The sequence below is a fragment of the Camelina sativa genome, chromosome 6 (genome assembly GCF_030686135.1).
Source record: "Camelina sativa cultivar CO46 ecotype springtype chromosome 6, ASM3068613v1".
Lineage (NCBI taxonomy): Eukaryota > Viridiplantae > Streptophyta > Magnoliopsida > Brassicales > Brassicaceae > Camelina > Camelina sativa.
Window position 1 is genome coordinate 15,917,192 of NC_141885.1, and position 13,631 is coordinate 15,930,822.

General features: G+C 32.2%; 3 protein-coding genes across 4 annotated transcripts; 1 reads left to right on the forward strand and 2 right to left on the reverse strand.

Moving 5' to 3' along the window:
- Positions 1–6,208: 6,208 nt before the first annotated feature.
- Positions 6,209–7,734, forward strand: LOC104791076 (putative xyloglucan endotransglucosylase/hydrolase protein 11). Its single transcript, XM_087453121.1, has 4 exons — positions 6,209–6,656; positions 6,749–6,849; positions 6,947–7,137; positions 7,232–7,734. The coding sequence occupies exons 1-4, from the start codon at positions 6,473–6,475 to the stop codon at positions 7,581–7,583; spliced, it is 828 nt and encodes a 275-aa protein (XP_087309247.1). The 5' UTR covers positions 6,209–6,472; the 3' UTR covers positions 7,584–7,734.
- A 203-nt stretch (positions 7,735–7,937) lies between these two features.
- LOC104791077 (nuclear transcription factor Y subunit C-1) lies at positions 7,938–9,319 on the reverse strand. 2 transcript variants are annotated; one of them, XM_010516878.3, is made up of 2 exons: positions 8,480–9,319; positions 7,938–8,176 (listed from the first exon to the last, which is right to left on the reverse strand). In XM_010516878.3, the coding sequence occupies exons 1-2, from the start codon at positions 9,193–9,195 to the stop codon at positions 8,173–8,175; spliced, it is 720 nt and encodes a 239-aa protein (XP_010515180.2). In that variant the 5' UTR covers positions 9,196–9,319; the 3' UTR covers positions 7,938–8,172. The 2 variants fall into 2 exon arrangements, with proteins under 2 accessions (XP_010515180.2, XP_010515181.2); XM_010516879.3 differs by lacking the exon at positions 7,938–8,176 and having other exon boundaries at positions 8,476–9,274.
- A 331-nt stretch (positions 9,320–9,650) lies between these two features.
- Positions 9,651–12,441, reverse strand: LOC104791079 (non-specific phospholipase C6). Its single transcript, XM_010516880.3, has 3 exons — positions 11,543–12,441; positions 10,885–11,387; positions 9,651–10,216 (listed from the first exon to the last, which is right to left on the reverse strand). Exons 1-3 carry the CDS (start codon positions 12,127–12,129, stop codon positions 9,744–9,746), a joined length of 1,563 nt encoding a protein of 520 aa, XP_010515182.2. The 5' UTR covers positions 12,130–12,441; the 3' UTR covers positions 9,651–9,743.
- Positions 12,442–13,631: the final 1,190 nt, after the last annotated feature.

Here is a 13,631-nt window from a genome sequence, read left to right on the forward strand (position 1 = left end):
GTCACAATATGGCAAAGAGCATAGATATGAAATTTGTGATACTATGAAAACCAGAAACTTGCAAAAAATAAAGATAAGTAAAACTAGAGACGAAGGTGACCGACCCCAGAGAGACCGACGCCGGCCAAAAACTAGTAGATTGTTAGTTTGTCTTCGATCGCCTTTTCAGTCGCTTGGAAGAGACGACGGTTTTTTGAATACCACCTAAAACAAACCCTAGATAGGGACAACCACCCCGATTCGAATGAATCGGTATTACATGAGACAAAGGGCATCGATCGTATGAATTTGACCAATCTAACGGCAAGTTAAGATGATAGGCTATCGAAATCGGAGAATAAAGTAGAAGCGAGTGAAAGCCCAGATCTTGAATCACCAGGAGAAAGGCATAAATCACCACCGTCACAATATGGCAAAGAGCATAGATATGAAATCTGTGATACTATGAAAACCAGAAACTTGCAAAAAATAAAGATAAGTAAAACTAGAGACGAAGGTGACCGACCCCGGAGAGACCGACGCCGGCCAAAAACTAGTAGATTGTTAGTTTGTCTTCGATCGTCTTTTCAGTCGCTTGGAAGAGACGACGGTTTTTTTTTGTTACTACTAGTTTATACTTTATAGTTTATAGTAATGACTAATAAGGTTGTCAAAAAAAAAAAGTAACTACTAATGAGGAAAATGATGACACTTACAATTATACAATTTTGACGCTATATGATTTTCTAAACAGGAATTCCTACTATAAGGTGTAGGCGTGGGCAAATAATTCTCCGGTATTTCGGGTCGGGTACACGCCATTTGGATATGTTCGAGTATGTACTATCCATAACCGAATATATTTTGGATACATTACAAGTTTATTAAAGTCAATACCCAAATAACCCGAATCCGATAGGAACCGAACCTGAACCCGACCCGAAATTATATAAACACTTGTTCGGATCCTATATTAGTAAACCCGAAAAACCCGAACCCGAATTATCCGAACTTGAACCCGACCCGAACACCCAAATGCCTAGGCCTAATAAGGTGTATTCAAACTAACATTTTACTGTTTTATGTAAAATTAACAAATTTATTTATTTAATCATAAATTTTAAAAGTATTATAAAATATCTTATCATATAAAGTTGAGTTTTAAAAGTTAGCCATTACCATGATTTTGACATGTGTCAAGTTATTAATTTGAGATTTTGACATGTGTAAAAGTTAATATTTAATAAGAAATTTAAGATTACGACAAAAACCAAAAAAATTTGTTTTAAAAATATTAATAATGTAAAAAGATAATTATCAAAAAATTACAAAAATTAAGCAGTTTTTTTAAATAATTATAAGGAGATCTTATTATATAAAGTTTGATGTCAAAGTTACTCATCAACAATATCATAACACATGTTAATTGTATATCTAAGATTTTTACATGTGTACAGATTACTGCTTAACATGATCACGACATGTGTCAAATTAATAATCTTAGATTTTGATTCATGTCTAATTCAATCGCTAGAAAAAAAAATTAAAAAAATATTTACCAAACAAAAAAAAAACAACTAATCTAAAAGCAAAAAGGAAAAATTTACCTATCACCGCAAGTAAGTTGAACATATGTCTTATTAAAAGTTCTAAACCTATCATAAAAGAAAATCTATACATAAGTAACAATAAATAACTATTTATACATAAAAATTGAACTAATTTCGTATTATTAAACTAATTCTGCTATATATATTTTTTTGTATTTATATAATAAGTAAGACATATATAAATGTTGGTTTCAATTTAGTTATTAACATGATTGAGACAAGTGCCAAGTCTATCGGTAAGAGTTTACACGTGTCAAAAAGTTTAGAAAAGGAAAACTAACAATTTCATCATATAAATTATAATTTTTTGTTTTCAAAAATATGTTCTCAACGTAATAACAACACATTTATACAAAACTTCTTTTTGAAGTACTCCTTAACATGATCGGAACTATATTCTATTTTTATGTTATATATTCTTATAAATATTATATATGAGATTACAACACAGTATAAACGTTTGTAACATGTATCATGATTTAACTTAAAATATTATATTATTTTCTTTAATTTCATTATCAATTATAAATCGGTGATGATGTAAATTAAAATTTTATATGTTTTTATTCAAATTTTGTTTTCAGTAAAGGATTTGAACGATTACTATTTGATTATATTCCTCTTCTTAATATGTTTTACTTTTTAATGTAGTATTTTTAGATTTAAATTATTTACTTCAATTTGATTATCAAATTAGAAATCTGTGATGATTTAAAATAAATTTTTGTAATATTTTTTTTTTAAATTAAGGATATGTAATATCAAAAAAAAATATTTTTTATGTTGTAGTATTTTTAGGTTTTATTTATATCTATGAATTATCCAAGTCTCATATGTCATTGTGCTTAAAATTTTCAATTTTTTATTTTTATTATGTCAAATAAACTTTTTTTTTTCAATTTCTCAATTATTATTGGGTTAGTTATAAACTCATTCCAATGGTGGAGATACTTTTTGTGAGTAAACAATTTTAATGGTTAAAGAAACTATAATACAAAACAATTTTAGTTGTTAAAGGAATTATGTCAAAGTGAAAGCAAAGGGACATAAAATTGGTTCAATTTGTTCATAGACACACTGTATAGGTCGTGATAAAGAGTATACTTTAACAATAATATACTTTTTGGTGTATGAACACATTCTTTGTGATAAAACTTAGAGTTAATGGATATTAATAAGATGACGTTTTGACGAGTTGTTTACATGTAAAATATTATATGGTTAAGTTGTGGAATGTTTTTGAAATTTGGCAGTAATGATATTTATTTTGAATGTTTGGCAAAACTTTTGGTTGATGATACTTTAATTTTATATAATAAATTTAAAATATAAAAGTATAAATTAGTGTATTAATGTAAAATTAAAGAAAAAACAAATTTCATCTTCGGGAATATGATTTTTTCCCTAACTAAAAATATTTCTATATATTTACTTCCGAAAATTAATTTTTATTTATAGCAAAACATTAATATATCGTTTTATTTATTTTTATTTGACAATTTAAACTAAAGGAACTATGTCAAAGTGAAAGTAAATGGATATAAAATTGGTTCAATTTGTTTAGACACACATTGTATAGGTGGTGATAAAGAGTATACTTTAACAATAATATATTTTTTGGTGTATGAACACATTCTTTGTGGTAAAACTTAGAGTTAATGGATGTTAATAAGATGATGCTTTGACGAGTTGTTTGCATGTAAAATGTTATAAGAATAAGTTGTGGAATGTATAGGTCGTGGAATAATTTGTTCATAGACACACTATATAGGTCGTGATAAAGAGTATACTTTAACAATAATATACTTTTTGGTGTATGAACAGATTCTTTGTGGTAAAACTTAGAGTTAATGGATATTAATAAGATGACGCTTTGACGAGTTGTTTGCATGTAAAATATTATATGAATAAGTTGTGGAATGTTTTTGAAATTTGGAAATAATGATATTCATTTTGAATGTTTGGCAAAACTTTTGGTTGCTGATAATTTAATTTTATATAATAATAATAAAAGTATAAATTAGTGGTGTTAATGTAAACTTAAAGAAAAAAACAAATTTCATCTACGGGAATATGATTTTTCCCCTAACTAAAAATATTTCTATATATTTACTTCCGAAAATTAATTTTTATTTATAGCAAAACATTAATATATCGTTTTATTTATTTTTATTTGACAATTTAAACTAAAAGAACTATGTCAAAGTGAAAGTAAATGGACATAAAATTGGTTCAATTTGTTCAGACACACATTGTATAGGTGGTGATAAAGAGTATAATTTAACAATAATATATTTTTTGGTGTATGAACACATTCTTTGTGGTAAAACTTAGAGTTAATGGATGTTAATAAGATGACATTTTGACGAGTTGTTTGCATGTAAAATATTATATGAATAAGTTGTGAAATGTTTTTGAAATTTGGCAATAATGATATTCATTTTGAATGTTTGGCAAAACTTTATGAATGTTTGGCAAAACTTTTGGTTGCTGATAATTTAATTTTAGATTATTTTAATAATTTATATAATAAATTTAAAATATAAAACTATAAATTAGTGTGTTAATGTAAAATTAAAGAAAAAAAAATTTCATCTACGGGAATATGATTTTTCCCTAACTAAAAATATTTATAAATATTTATTTCTGAAAAGTAATTTTTCTTTATAGCAAAAAATTAATATATTATTTTATTTTTTTTATTTGACAATTTAAGAGAAATATATAATTTTTCTTATTGTATGAACACATTCTTTTCTGTTTGGCTTGTTTTTAAACTTATTTATTTTGGTTTGTTTGTAGTATTGGCTTTCGTTTTTGCTTGTAATATGAGCTTGTTTCACTTAGCTTTATATCATAAATAAAACATTTTAGAAAAAAAAGTAGTAATTTGAAAATCTAATTTAGTACTACAAAATGTTTGGAGAATTTAGATTTTAATTTTGATTATTTTTAAGGTTCCGAAAGATTTTAGATGATTTTTTTACTTATAACTACATAAATTCCAATCTCGTGGTTTTAAATAAATTTTGAAAGGATTTTACATAAATCATACAATCTTTTTTAAATCACAAAAAACTATCAAAATCATATAAAACTCAATTAAACTCAAATCACTCATTGTATTTTTAACTAAGAAAAAACCATGAGAATAGATTTATATATTTGTATTTTTAACAAAAGTGGTACTTACTTCTACACCTTTCAAGAATCCATGTTATTATTCATAGCTATTTTGTGCATTCTTAACATCTCTGGTTCCTAAAACCATGAAATCAAATAATTGCTCACTGGTACAGAACGTTGCTATGGTATTTTGTTTAGCTTGGACTGCTAGAGATGAAAAGCGAGATGATACTTAAGTTGAGAAATGATGATTTTGTTTCTTATGATAAACTAATATATGTAGAGATTTATGGTTTATTTTTTGTAACAACCGGCGACAATTTTTTTTTCAAAAAAATACCACAATAAGAAAAAAAAGATTTTTAAGAGTATGAATTTTTATTTTTTTTGGGGTCATAATTTTTTATTGAAGGTATGTATTTTGAGTTAGAGTTTAATATTTAAGATTCAAAAATTAGTTTTAACTATTAAAACTTTAGTTCAACTTTAATAGTATTTTTGGGTAAACAAAAAACTAGAAATTGTATTTTTGGAAAAAAAAATACAATTTAGTGGTTTATGAGAATTGTCCTTTTTATTAAAAATAAACCAAACATAGAGTTGTTAACAAACACAAGTATTATCTGTCTTAAGTCAGATTCTCTTTTGTCAACATCTACTCGTATCAGATTTAAATCTTTCAAAATACTACTCTGAAAATACAATTTTCATAATGTTAACGAAGGTTGGAATATAGGATCATCTAGACACGTAATTGTTGTATTGACATGTTGTCAAATTAGCTGTTGCTTTGGTTGCAACTTTTTGGTGTTCTCTTATTTCTCTTTCCGCATTAACCACAACTGAGCAAAAATATGAAAAGCTTAACAAGTTAGAGGTCACCTAATTAATGACTCAATCCAACCTATATATAAGAGACTATAGTCACCATCCATTTCTAAACCAAAAGCGACAAACCTCCTTTTATTTCGTTAGTTAAGTGAAATTGACAATGACATGATCCAAAAAAATTTCAATATATTATAGCCATTAGGTCGGAGAATCTATGACTGGTGGTAAGTGGTACGGTGGTGATCACGTTATACATATATCACAGCTTTAACAATTGTCACCATAACGGCTTTCACACTACGAGTCGTTTTTTCCCTGAGACTACTGCAACAAACAAACACGGATTTCTCGTGATAAACGGATTAGAACGAAGGCCAAAAAGAAAGAAAGAAAAAAAAGAAAATGCAGTAAAAAGTTTTATATATTATTAAAAAGAAATATGAATGAAATGGAAAATGGAATTTAAATTTGATTAGTGACAATTAGTAATTAGGATTTCAAACACATCATTTATATAACCAGCATGACCATTAAAACCGAATGTAAGTGATTTCAATCAAAAATTTAATTTTTCTTAGTTAAATGGAAAATTACATTAAAAATATCACTAAAACTCATATCACTTGAGATATAGGATTGAATACACACCCTTATCCTTTCTTTTTTTTTGGCATCAAATACGTTCCCCAATCCAAAAGTTTTTACTTTGTATAGGAAGCTTTCTTAGCTAAACTCAAAATTTATTAAAAAGCATATAATTAATTCAATGGGATTATATGATGATGCAATGGATAAAGACTACTTTGGTTAGAGGAAAAAAAACAAGAACGTAACGTACGTGGCTGCTCTATGCCTATATAACATAGCCCAAGAGTGTCGTGTTCTAGTGTGATTAAGTAAAGTTAGAGAGAGAGAGAGAGATCAAGATGAGAGGATCTAATCAGAAGATTCTACTGATGATGGTTCTGGTGGTTTTAGCCACAGCTCGAGGTGAAGAGACTGGTGGCGGGTTCGTGACATGGGCAAACAACTACTACCTGACATGGGGACATCAAGCTTTGGTTATTAATAAAACCTCTGAACTCCACCTCACCCTCGATCATAACTCTGGTTTCTGTTATATCTCTTTCTTTCTTTGTCTCTATGTGTGATGAACCTGTGTGTCAAGACGATGATGATGATTGTTCTCATGTTCCTTTCAGGATCCGGGTTTGAATCCCAATTAATATACGGATCAGGATACTTCAACGTAAGAATCAAAGCACCCCAAACCAAGTCTACGGGAGTCATTACTTCCTTCTACGTACGTGAATCACATTAACCTTTGTTTGTCTGAAATAAAGATGATGAGATTACGTACCTGAATAGCTTCTTGAAATATGTTTACTGCTATATGGCAGTTAATCTCTCGTTCAAGCCGCCATGACGAGCTCTGTTTCCAGATATTGGGAAGGAATGGGTCACCGTATTTGCTGAATACGAATATGTATCTGTACGGTGTAGGAGGAAAGGATCAAAGGTTCCGTCTCTGGTTTGATCCAACCAAAGATTACCATTCCTACAGTTTACTTTGGAACCCAAATCAACTTGTGTGAGTATCTGTATCCTATAACACTTTTGTCAGATCATCCCCTAATCCATTGATTGACATCAGTAACAAAGAAAAAGCATTTCCACATTTTCAGGTTTTATGTCGACGATACACCAATCAGGGTATACAGGAAGAATCCAAATGTTTACTACCCATCGGTGCAGACAATGTTCCTAATGGGAAGTGTAAAAAACGGATCGGTTATTGACCCAAAGCAGATGACTTACGTTGCTAAGTTCCAGGCATCAAAGATTGAAGGGTGTAAAACTGACTTCATGGGAATAGATAAATGCACTGATCCTTCATTCTGGTGGAATCGCAAACAGCTAAGCTCTAAAGAGAAGAAACTGTACATAAACGCAAGGAAGATGTACCTGGATTATGACTATTGTTCTGACAGACAGCGATATCCAAAGGTGCCTCAAGAATGCGGAAGTTACAGTTAGAGAAAGATCAATACCTGTCAAAGGGTTAAGAGCCTAGAAAACAAAAATCTTGAGAAACAAAAAAAAAACTTATGTTACTGTAACATGCTATATAATAAGCTGTTTCTTTCATTTAATCATCAACTAAAATAACATATATTCTTCGCTGCTAGTTCCATATTACTATGTCACGAGTTCATATACAGAAACACATTTACACAGAACCAAACTGGAAAAATTACATTGCTTCAGACTGAGTTTGCTTGAGCTTTAGAAGCACTGAAACCTCTGAAAAGAACCTTATAAGTTACAAGACTGCATTTTGTCAGATATGTTCATCCCAAGAAGAGGTGAAAGAGGAGCAAAATACGAGAATTAGAAACTGCACATTAGATATATAGTTAGGAGTGATTATTTTGCTGCAATAACATATAAGTTAACAGAGAGAAATAAGAGTTTTTTTTACTCTATTTTAAAATGTAAAGCCTTTTAAATCGAATTCAGGCATAATCGATTAGACACATCCAAAATTCAAGGCAAGGTCGACTAATAACATCTGCTGTCTTCAAGCAGCAGGGTAATCTCACATCATCTGATATACTCTGAGCTTCTAACTGCAAACATAATACAAAGACATTGAAAGATACATTAAGGAGTGATACTTCATTGATCCATTCAAATTCCAGCAGAAGAGCAAGAGACTATAATATACATCAGTACATTTGAAGATTGCTATCATTCCAAATCCTAAAACCCTAATGAACCTAAAAATGGCTTCCTTGACATACTCATGAGCTTAGTTTCACAATCAATGATTCAAATCTTAGACTAAAGATTGCAAATGGTGACATGATAATAGCCTAAAACCCTAAGTGATCATCAATGTAACTACATTGCACATAAAAAATGAAACTCACCCTTGGCCGTCGAGATTCCCCTGACCAGTGCTTCCACCACTGCCGTAAGAGACATCATCACCAGTCCCCGCCGACGTCTGCCAAACGCTCTGCCACGCCTGAGACGGAGGCTGAACATAAACACCACTCGGATCCATAGCAGGTCTCCCAATCATCATCCCTCCAGGACCAGCTGGCTGTCCCATCGGCGGGTAATAGTAAGGCACGCCACTCGCCGTGGGAGGAGCGACCATCCCACCACCGAGCACGGCGGCCTCGTCCTTAATCTCATCTCTAGGAACAATATCAACAAGGAAATCGAATATATCGGTCCTTGTAATCGCAGCGGCGATATCGTTCTTCTGAAGCGTACGGCGTTTGTTCTCCTCAGCGTGAAGCCAAGATCTGATGGTGAGCTCGAGGATGAATAGCTCACAAGCTTTGGCGAATAGGATCGGTGCTTCCGCGGAGATCATACGAACATCTTCGTCGGCTTTCATAATCTTCTTGATCCGAGCGAGTGGGAGCTGATGGTTTTTGAAATCGTTCACTTGTTCGATCTCTTGACGTTGGTATGTCCAGAACAATTGGAGCTGTTGTTGTTGTTGTTGGAGGAGGTGATGGTACGAGGCTCCTCCTCCGGCGGCGGAGATGGTGGTTCCAGGTGGTGGAGGAGGCGGAGGGATTCCGGTGACGGCGGAGGGAGGTGGTTGGTGGTTGTTGTTGTTGGTGTCCATTGGTCGGTTTTGGATTTTTGATTTTTGATTTTTTTTTTTTTGGATCAAATGGGTTTTTTTGCCAAAGGGATTGAGGTACAAGTGGATAAGGTGGACAGCGATGTAGCTGATTATAATATAATGACACTTAACATTAAATTTGGTATATTACTTTGTTCTTTAATTCCAGTTTCCAAACATCAAATCACACCAATATTTTTTTAATCATTTTACCGGAGTGTTAGGAGAGATGATTTCTAAATCCAAATGGAATTGTAAATTCTAAAAATCAAAATACATGGATTTTGAAATAACATGTTTTATCTTTGGATTTGAATCATTCTATTTTACACTATCAAATCCATTCAAATCTATTTAAAACATAATGTGGATTTTGAAATCCAAAAACAAATCATTAAATGAATAACATAGGATTTTAATAAGTATTTGTAAATCATAGAACTAATAACACATAATTTTGTTAAGTATTTTAAAATCAATGATTGAATAACACATTATTTTTGTTTGGATTTCCAAATCCATTAAAATCATATAATCAATAACCCCCTCTACAAGTTGGGTGTTTGTGTAGTAAGAGAAGATCGCATATCGACAATGGCAGATTTATCAGCACCAAGCTTCATTGCCTCTTTACTAGCTCTAATGAAACGTGACGTAGCTCCTTTGACGTATTCGTGAGCTTGTTTCACAGTCATCTTCTTTCCAACTTCGTCACGGAAGCTACTGAGGAAGTGGTCACCGTTGAGAACCGCTGCAAGCTGAACCACTTCACCTTGAAACTCAGAAAGCGATGCGTCCTCTTTAGGCTCAGTGGTTCTTATGGGTGCAACGTCAGGTAGAGTCATGGGGCAATCGGTTCGAGGAGAGGTTAAGTGAGAAACAACGTCTTCGAAAGTACCAGCCCAAGCATCTCTGTGTGTTAAGAAATTGGAAGAGAGGTTGAATAGTTTCTTGATGGTCGCTGGTATTGATGAATGTTCGTACTCTGAGCTCTCTGTTGGTCCTTTTGCTTCACTCACCACTTCAATCAAAAAACACAAAATCATATAAGATTGTTATTAAACTATATAGTAAAAATAAATTAATTAAATGGGGTCAGATGATGGTTGAAAACATGAGTCACGCGACGACGCCGACATATTATAATAACTAAACATTTTTCAATTGTTTTTCTCCACCACAATTAATGGATCAATCTTATAGTTGTCACAAATCCTATCCATGTGATTTGGTTTTTTGCAGACTTAAATTTTGTAACAAATGTTTAAAAGTTTGTCAGAAACAATAGTAGAAAATGGAAACACATGAAAAACAAATGACTTTCTTTTTTCGGGTTTGAGAAATAAATAGTTTTCTCAACTTAACTTATGGCTTTAATTCTTATGTGAGAAAAAACTTGAATGTTAAAAATATAAAATTTCATATAAGTAAATAACATTAACGGTTACACATACATGCAATAGACATAAATTACTTCCTATAAACGTTAGTATAATCTTTTTCCCCCTTTGTTAAAAGTTTCAAATCTATTTCTATATCAATAAATCATGTTAAAAACCGTAATTTATCACTATTAATAGTGATAATAATCTTGACCGAAAGAGTTATACTAAAAAAAGCAATGCACACTAACAAATTTTTAAAATTATCATAGAGAAAAGAAAAACTAAAAAGAGAAAGAGAACTAACCGGTTCCTTTTTTAATCCAAGGCGAAACCATAATAGTAGGAACCCGAACACCTAACCGGTCGAATTTAAAGAAACCAGGAGCCGGTCCAGTATTACCATCCGGGTTTGGTATACCGACATAAGGAGTCTTGACATGATCATAAAACCCACCATGCTCATCATAAGTTATGACTAGGAGCGTCTGGTTCCACTGTGGACTCGACCTAAGTGACTCGTACACTTCCTTAACCAGTTTTTGACCATTAGCCACGTCATGCGACGGGTGATCATCGTTGGCCGGTAAACCCTTGAGATCGAAATACCTCGGTTCGATTACGGTTAAGCTCGGTAACTTTCCGTTCGCTGCGTCTCTCTTGAATTTCAAATCGTACTGATGCAAATTGAAAATGTATTTTAGCTGTCGGAGATTACGGTAGAATAACGTGGTCGGAATATTCTGAAAGTATATTCCGAAGTCAATGTCGTTGCTATGTAGCGAATCGAATATAGTCTTTTGTGGATACCTGAAAATCAAATTAAATTGGTTACAATAATGAGAAAAATGGTAATTTATGCTACTTTTGGTAAAACAATTATTATTCTTTAAGTCCAAAATTAGAAAAAATTATTATACTAATTCTATTACTAAGCTATTTGAAGAAAGAGTTTGATAATGTACCCTTGAGCAAGTTGTTTCTTGACATGACTTGTTGAACCATGTGATGTAGCCGAATAAACAAATAACCGGTTCGGTTGAGTCGGACCAGGAATCGAAGAAAACCAACGGTCAAACACCGCAAATTCTTTAACCAGCTCAGCGTAAACCGGTACAGATTCAGGCTTAAAGCCTTTCATCACAGTCTCCGACAAGTTCCCCGGCATGGAGAGCGCTTGCTCGACGAAACCCATCATCGAAGGGATCTGACCCGACCCGGACCCGGATCCGAAAACCTGTTGCTCAACAGCTTCGAACGAATGACCCGGATCCGGATCCACAAACTCAGCGTCACTAGAGAAACATATGGTTTTTGTAGAGTTTGGAACCGGGTTGCATTCTTGACCCGTTACACCGTTTATCGTCGGGTTAACTGATTTCTTCATCCATCCCAAGAGGTGGTCGAAAGATCGGTTCTCTAATACTAGAACGACGACGGTTTTGATTGGTGATTCCCATTGATGAGATCCTTGGGTTGGTATGAGAAGACAATAGAGTGTGAGTAAGTGTGAGAAAGTTAAAGAAAATCTTGAAACTGATGATGGTTTCATTTCATGAATGCGTTTAGGCTTTTCTTTTGTGAAGGATTTGATTCTGTGGTTTTGTTTTGCCTTAAAGATTGGTTTCTTGAAAGAACATAAAAGACAGTGGTGGAGATAATTGTCTTGTCTCTTTGAAAAAAAAAAAAAAAAAAGAGAAAAGTGAAAGGAAAAAAACAAAAGAATTATAAAGGTTTTGGGTAAATGTGAAGTGTAGAGAGCAAGAAGCAAGAAAAGCTATGGTGTATAGTTACTGCTTTTTATATTTGTTGCCACTACTACTGGCTTTGATTTTAGGTGGGCTCGATTTGTAAAAGAAGATTCTGTTCTCACTGCAAAAATATAACTTAAAACTCGAGATTTTTAGATTTACTCGGTCAATGAAATTCCGAAATATAGGCTGATTTTATTATTTGTAGCTAAACTTTGGAAATACATATGCACGTGAAGACATGGCTTTGAGAAAACCACAGGGTTTGATGTTGTTTTCTTATAGATGTTTTACAAGTGGATTCCTAGAGTTGTAAATAGTTTACTAGTTGTGAGATCCTGACAAATGTATATATTATAACTTTTATTTATCTATTTTGGATCCAGCTACAATCAATCTATACTAATTTGTATAATGGAATGATCTGATGTGAAAAGCTAATTTAGGACTGTATTGTATAAATTCTCTGCACCGAGAGTCTTGAGAGAATGAGAATGTAGTTTAAAGTTTTGAATACAGTATGTTTTACCAATAAAGAGTCATCATTATGCTAGGTACTTTTGTCTAATGTGTCCCACTTATCTTCCATTAAGGAAAATAAATAATTTGGGAAACCCTTTATCAAAAATTTAAAAAAACAAAAAAACTTGGGAGTTTAAAACAACTACAAATATTTAGTGCTTTTGTTTTTCATACCCAAAAAAAATATTGTTTGTGCTTTTCCATACCCAAAAAAATGTTTAGTGCTTTTAAATTCTCAGCACCTATTTGCTAGATGGTGGTATTTTTATTTTGTGACATTAGAAGATGTTGAAGGAACAACTACATTTCTTTGCTCTTATGGTCTTATGATTCCTGTACTACAAGAGAGTGAAAAGTGAAGCCAAAAAGATAAAGATAACAAGAAGAAAGAAACAAGGGACTGAAACTGAAAAAAATCGCCAATAAGCTCACCAGTCACCACCAAGCAGCTTGCCCAGTAGTGTGAACTGCTCATAGCAATCAACTAGATTTGGTCGTGTAAACAGTACACATTGTTAATTTGTTATCATATTGATATGGTCGTAAAGCTTTTAAGTTTGTCTTTTAACCAATTTTCAAAATAAAATTTATCTCTCTCGTTTACAGTTTCCCGAACAGGAGAGAAGTATAGGTGATAGGTCAGTGACTCGGTGCAAGACTGCAAAGTGGATTGGAGGATATTGAAAAAGAGTTATCCATCTTGGCAGTTGGCAACAAGCAACAAAAAAATGTATGATTGGGCCTGATTTGAGAAGACTAAACTGAATTAGATCCTAAGTGA

Excerpts from the sequence above, each read along its gene's own strand:
- LOC104791076 (XM_087453121.1), top strand. The coding sequence starts at position 6,473 with ATGAGAGGATCTAATCAGAAGATTCTACTGATGATGGTTCTGGTGGTT. Across the intron at positions 6,657-6,748 it reads CACCCTCGATCATAACTCTG|GATCCGGGTTTGAATCCCAA; the intron begins GTTTCTGTTATA and ends TGTTCCTTTCAG. Across the intron at positions 6,850-6,946 it reads GAGTCATTACTTCCTTCTAC|TTAATCTCTCGTTCAAGCCG; the intron begins GTACGTGAATCA and ends GCTATATGGCAG.
- LOC104791079 (XM_010516880.3), bottom strand. The coding sequence starts at position 12,129 with ATGAAACCATCATCAGTTTCAAGATTTTCTTTAACTTTCTCACACTTA. Across the intron at positions 11,388-11,542 it reads AAGAAACAACTTGCTCAAGG|GTATCCACAAAAGACTATAT; the intron begins GTACATTATCAA and ends TTTGATTTTCAG. Across the intron at positions 10,217-10,884 it reads TTGGATTAAAAAAGGAACCG|TGGTGAGTGAAGCAAAAGGA; the intron begins GTTAGTTCTCTT and ends TTTTGATTGAAG.
- LOC104791077 (XM_010516878.3), bottom strand. The coding sequence starts at position 9,195 with ATGGACACCAACAACAACAACCACCAACCACCTCCCTCCGCCGTCACC.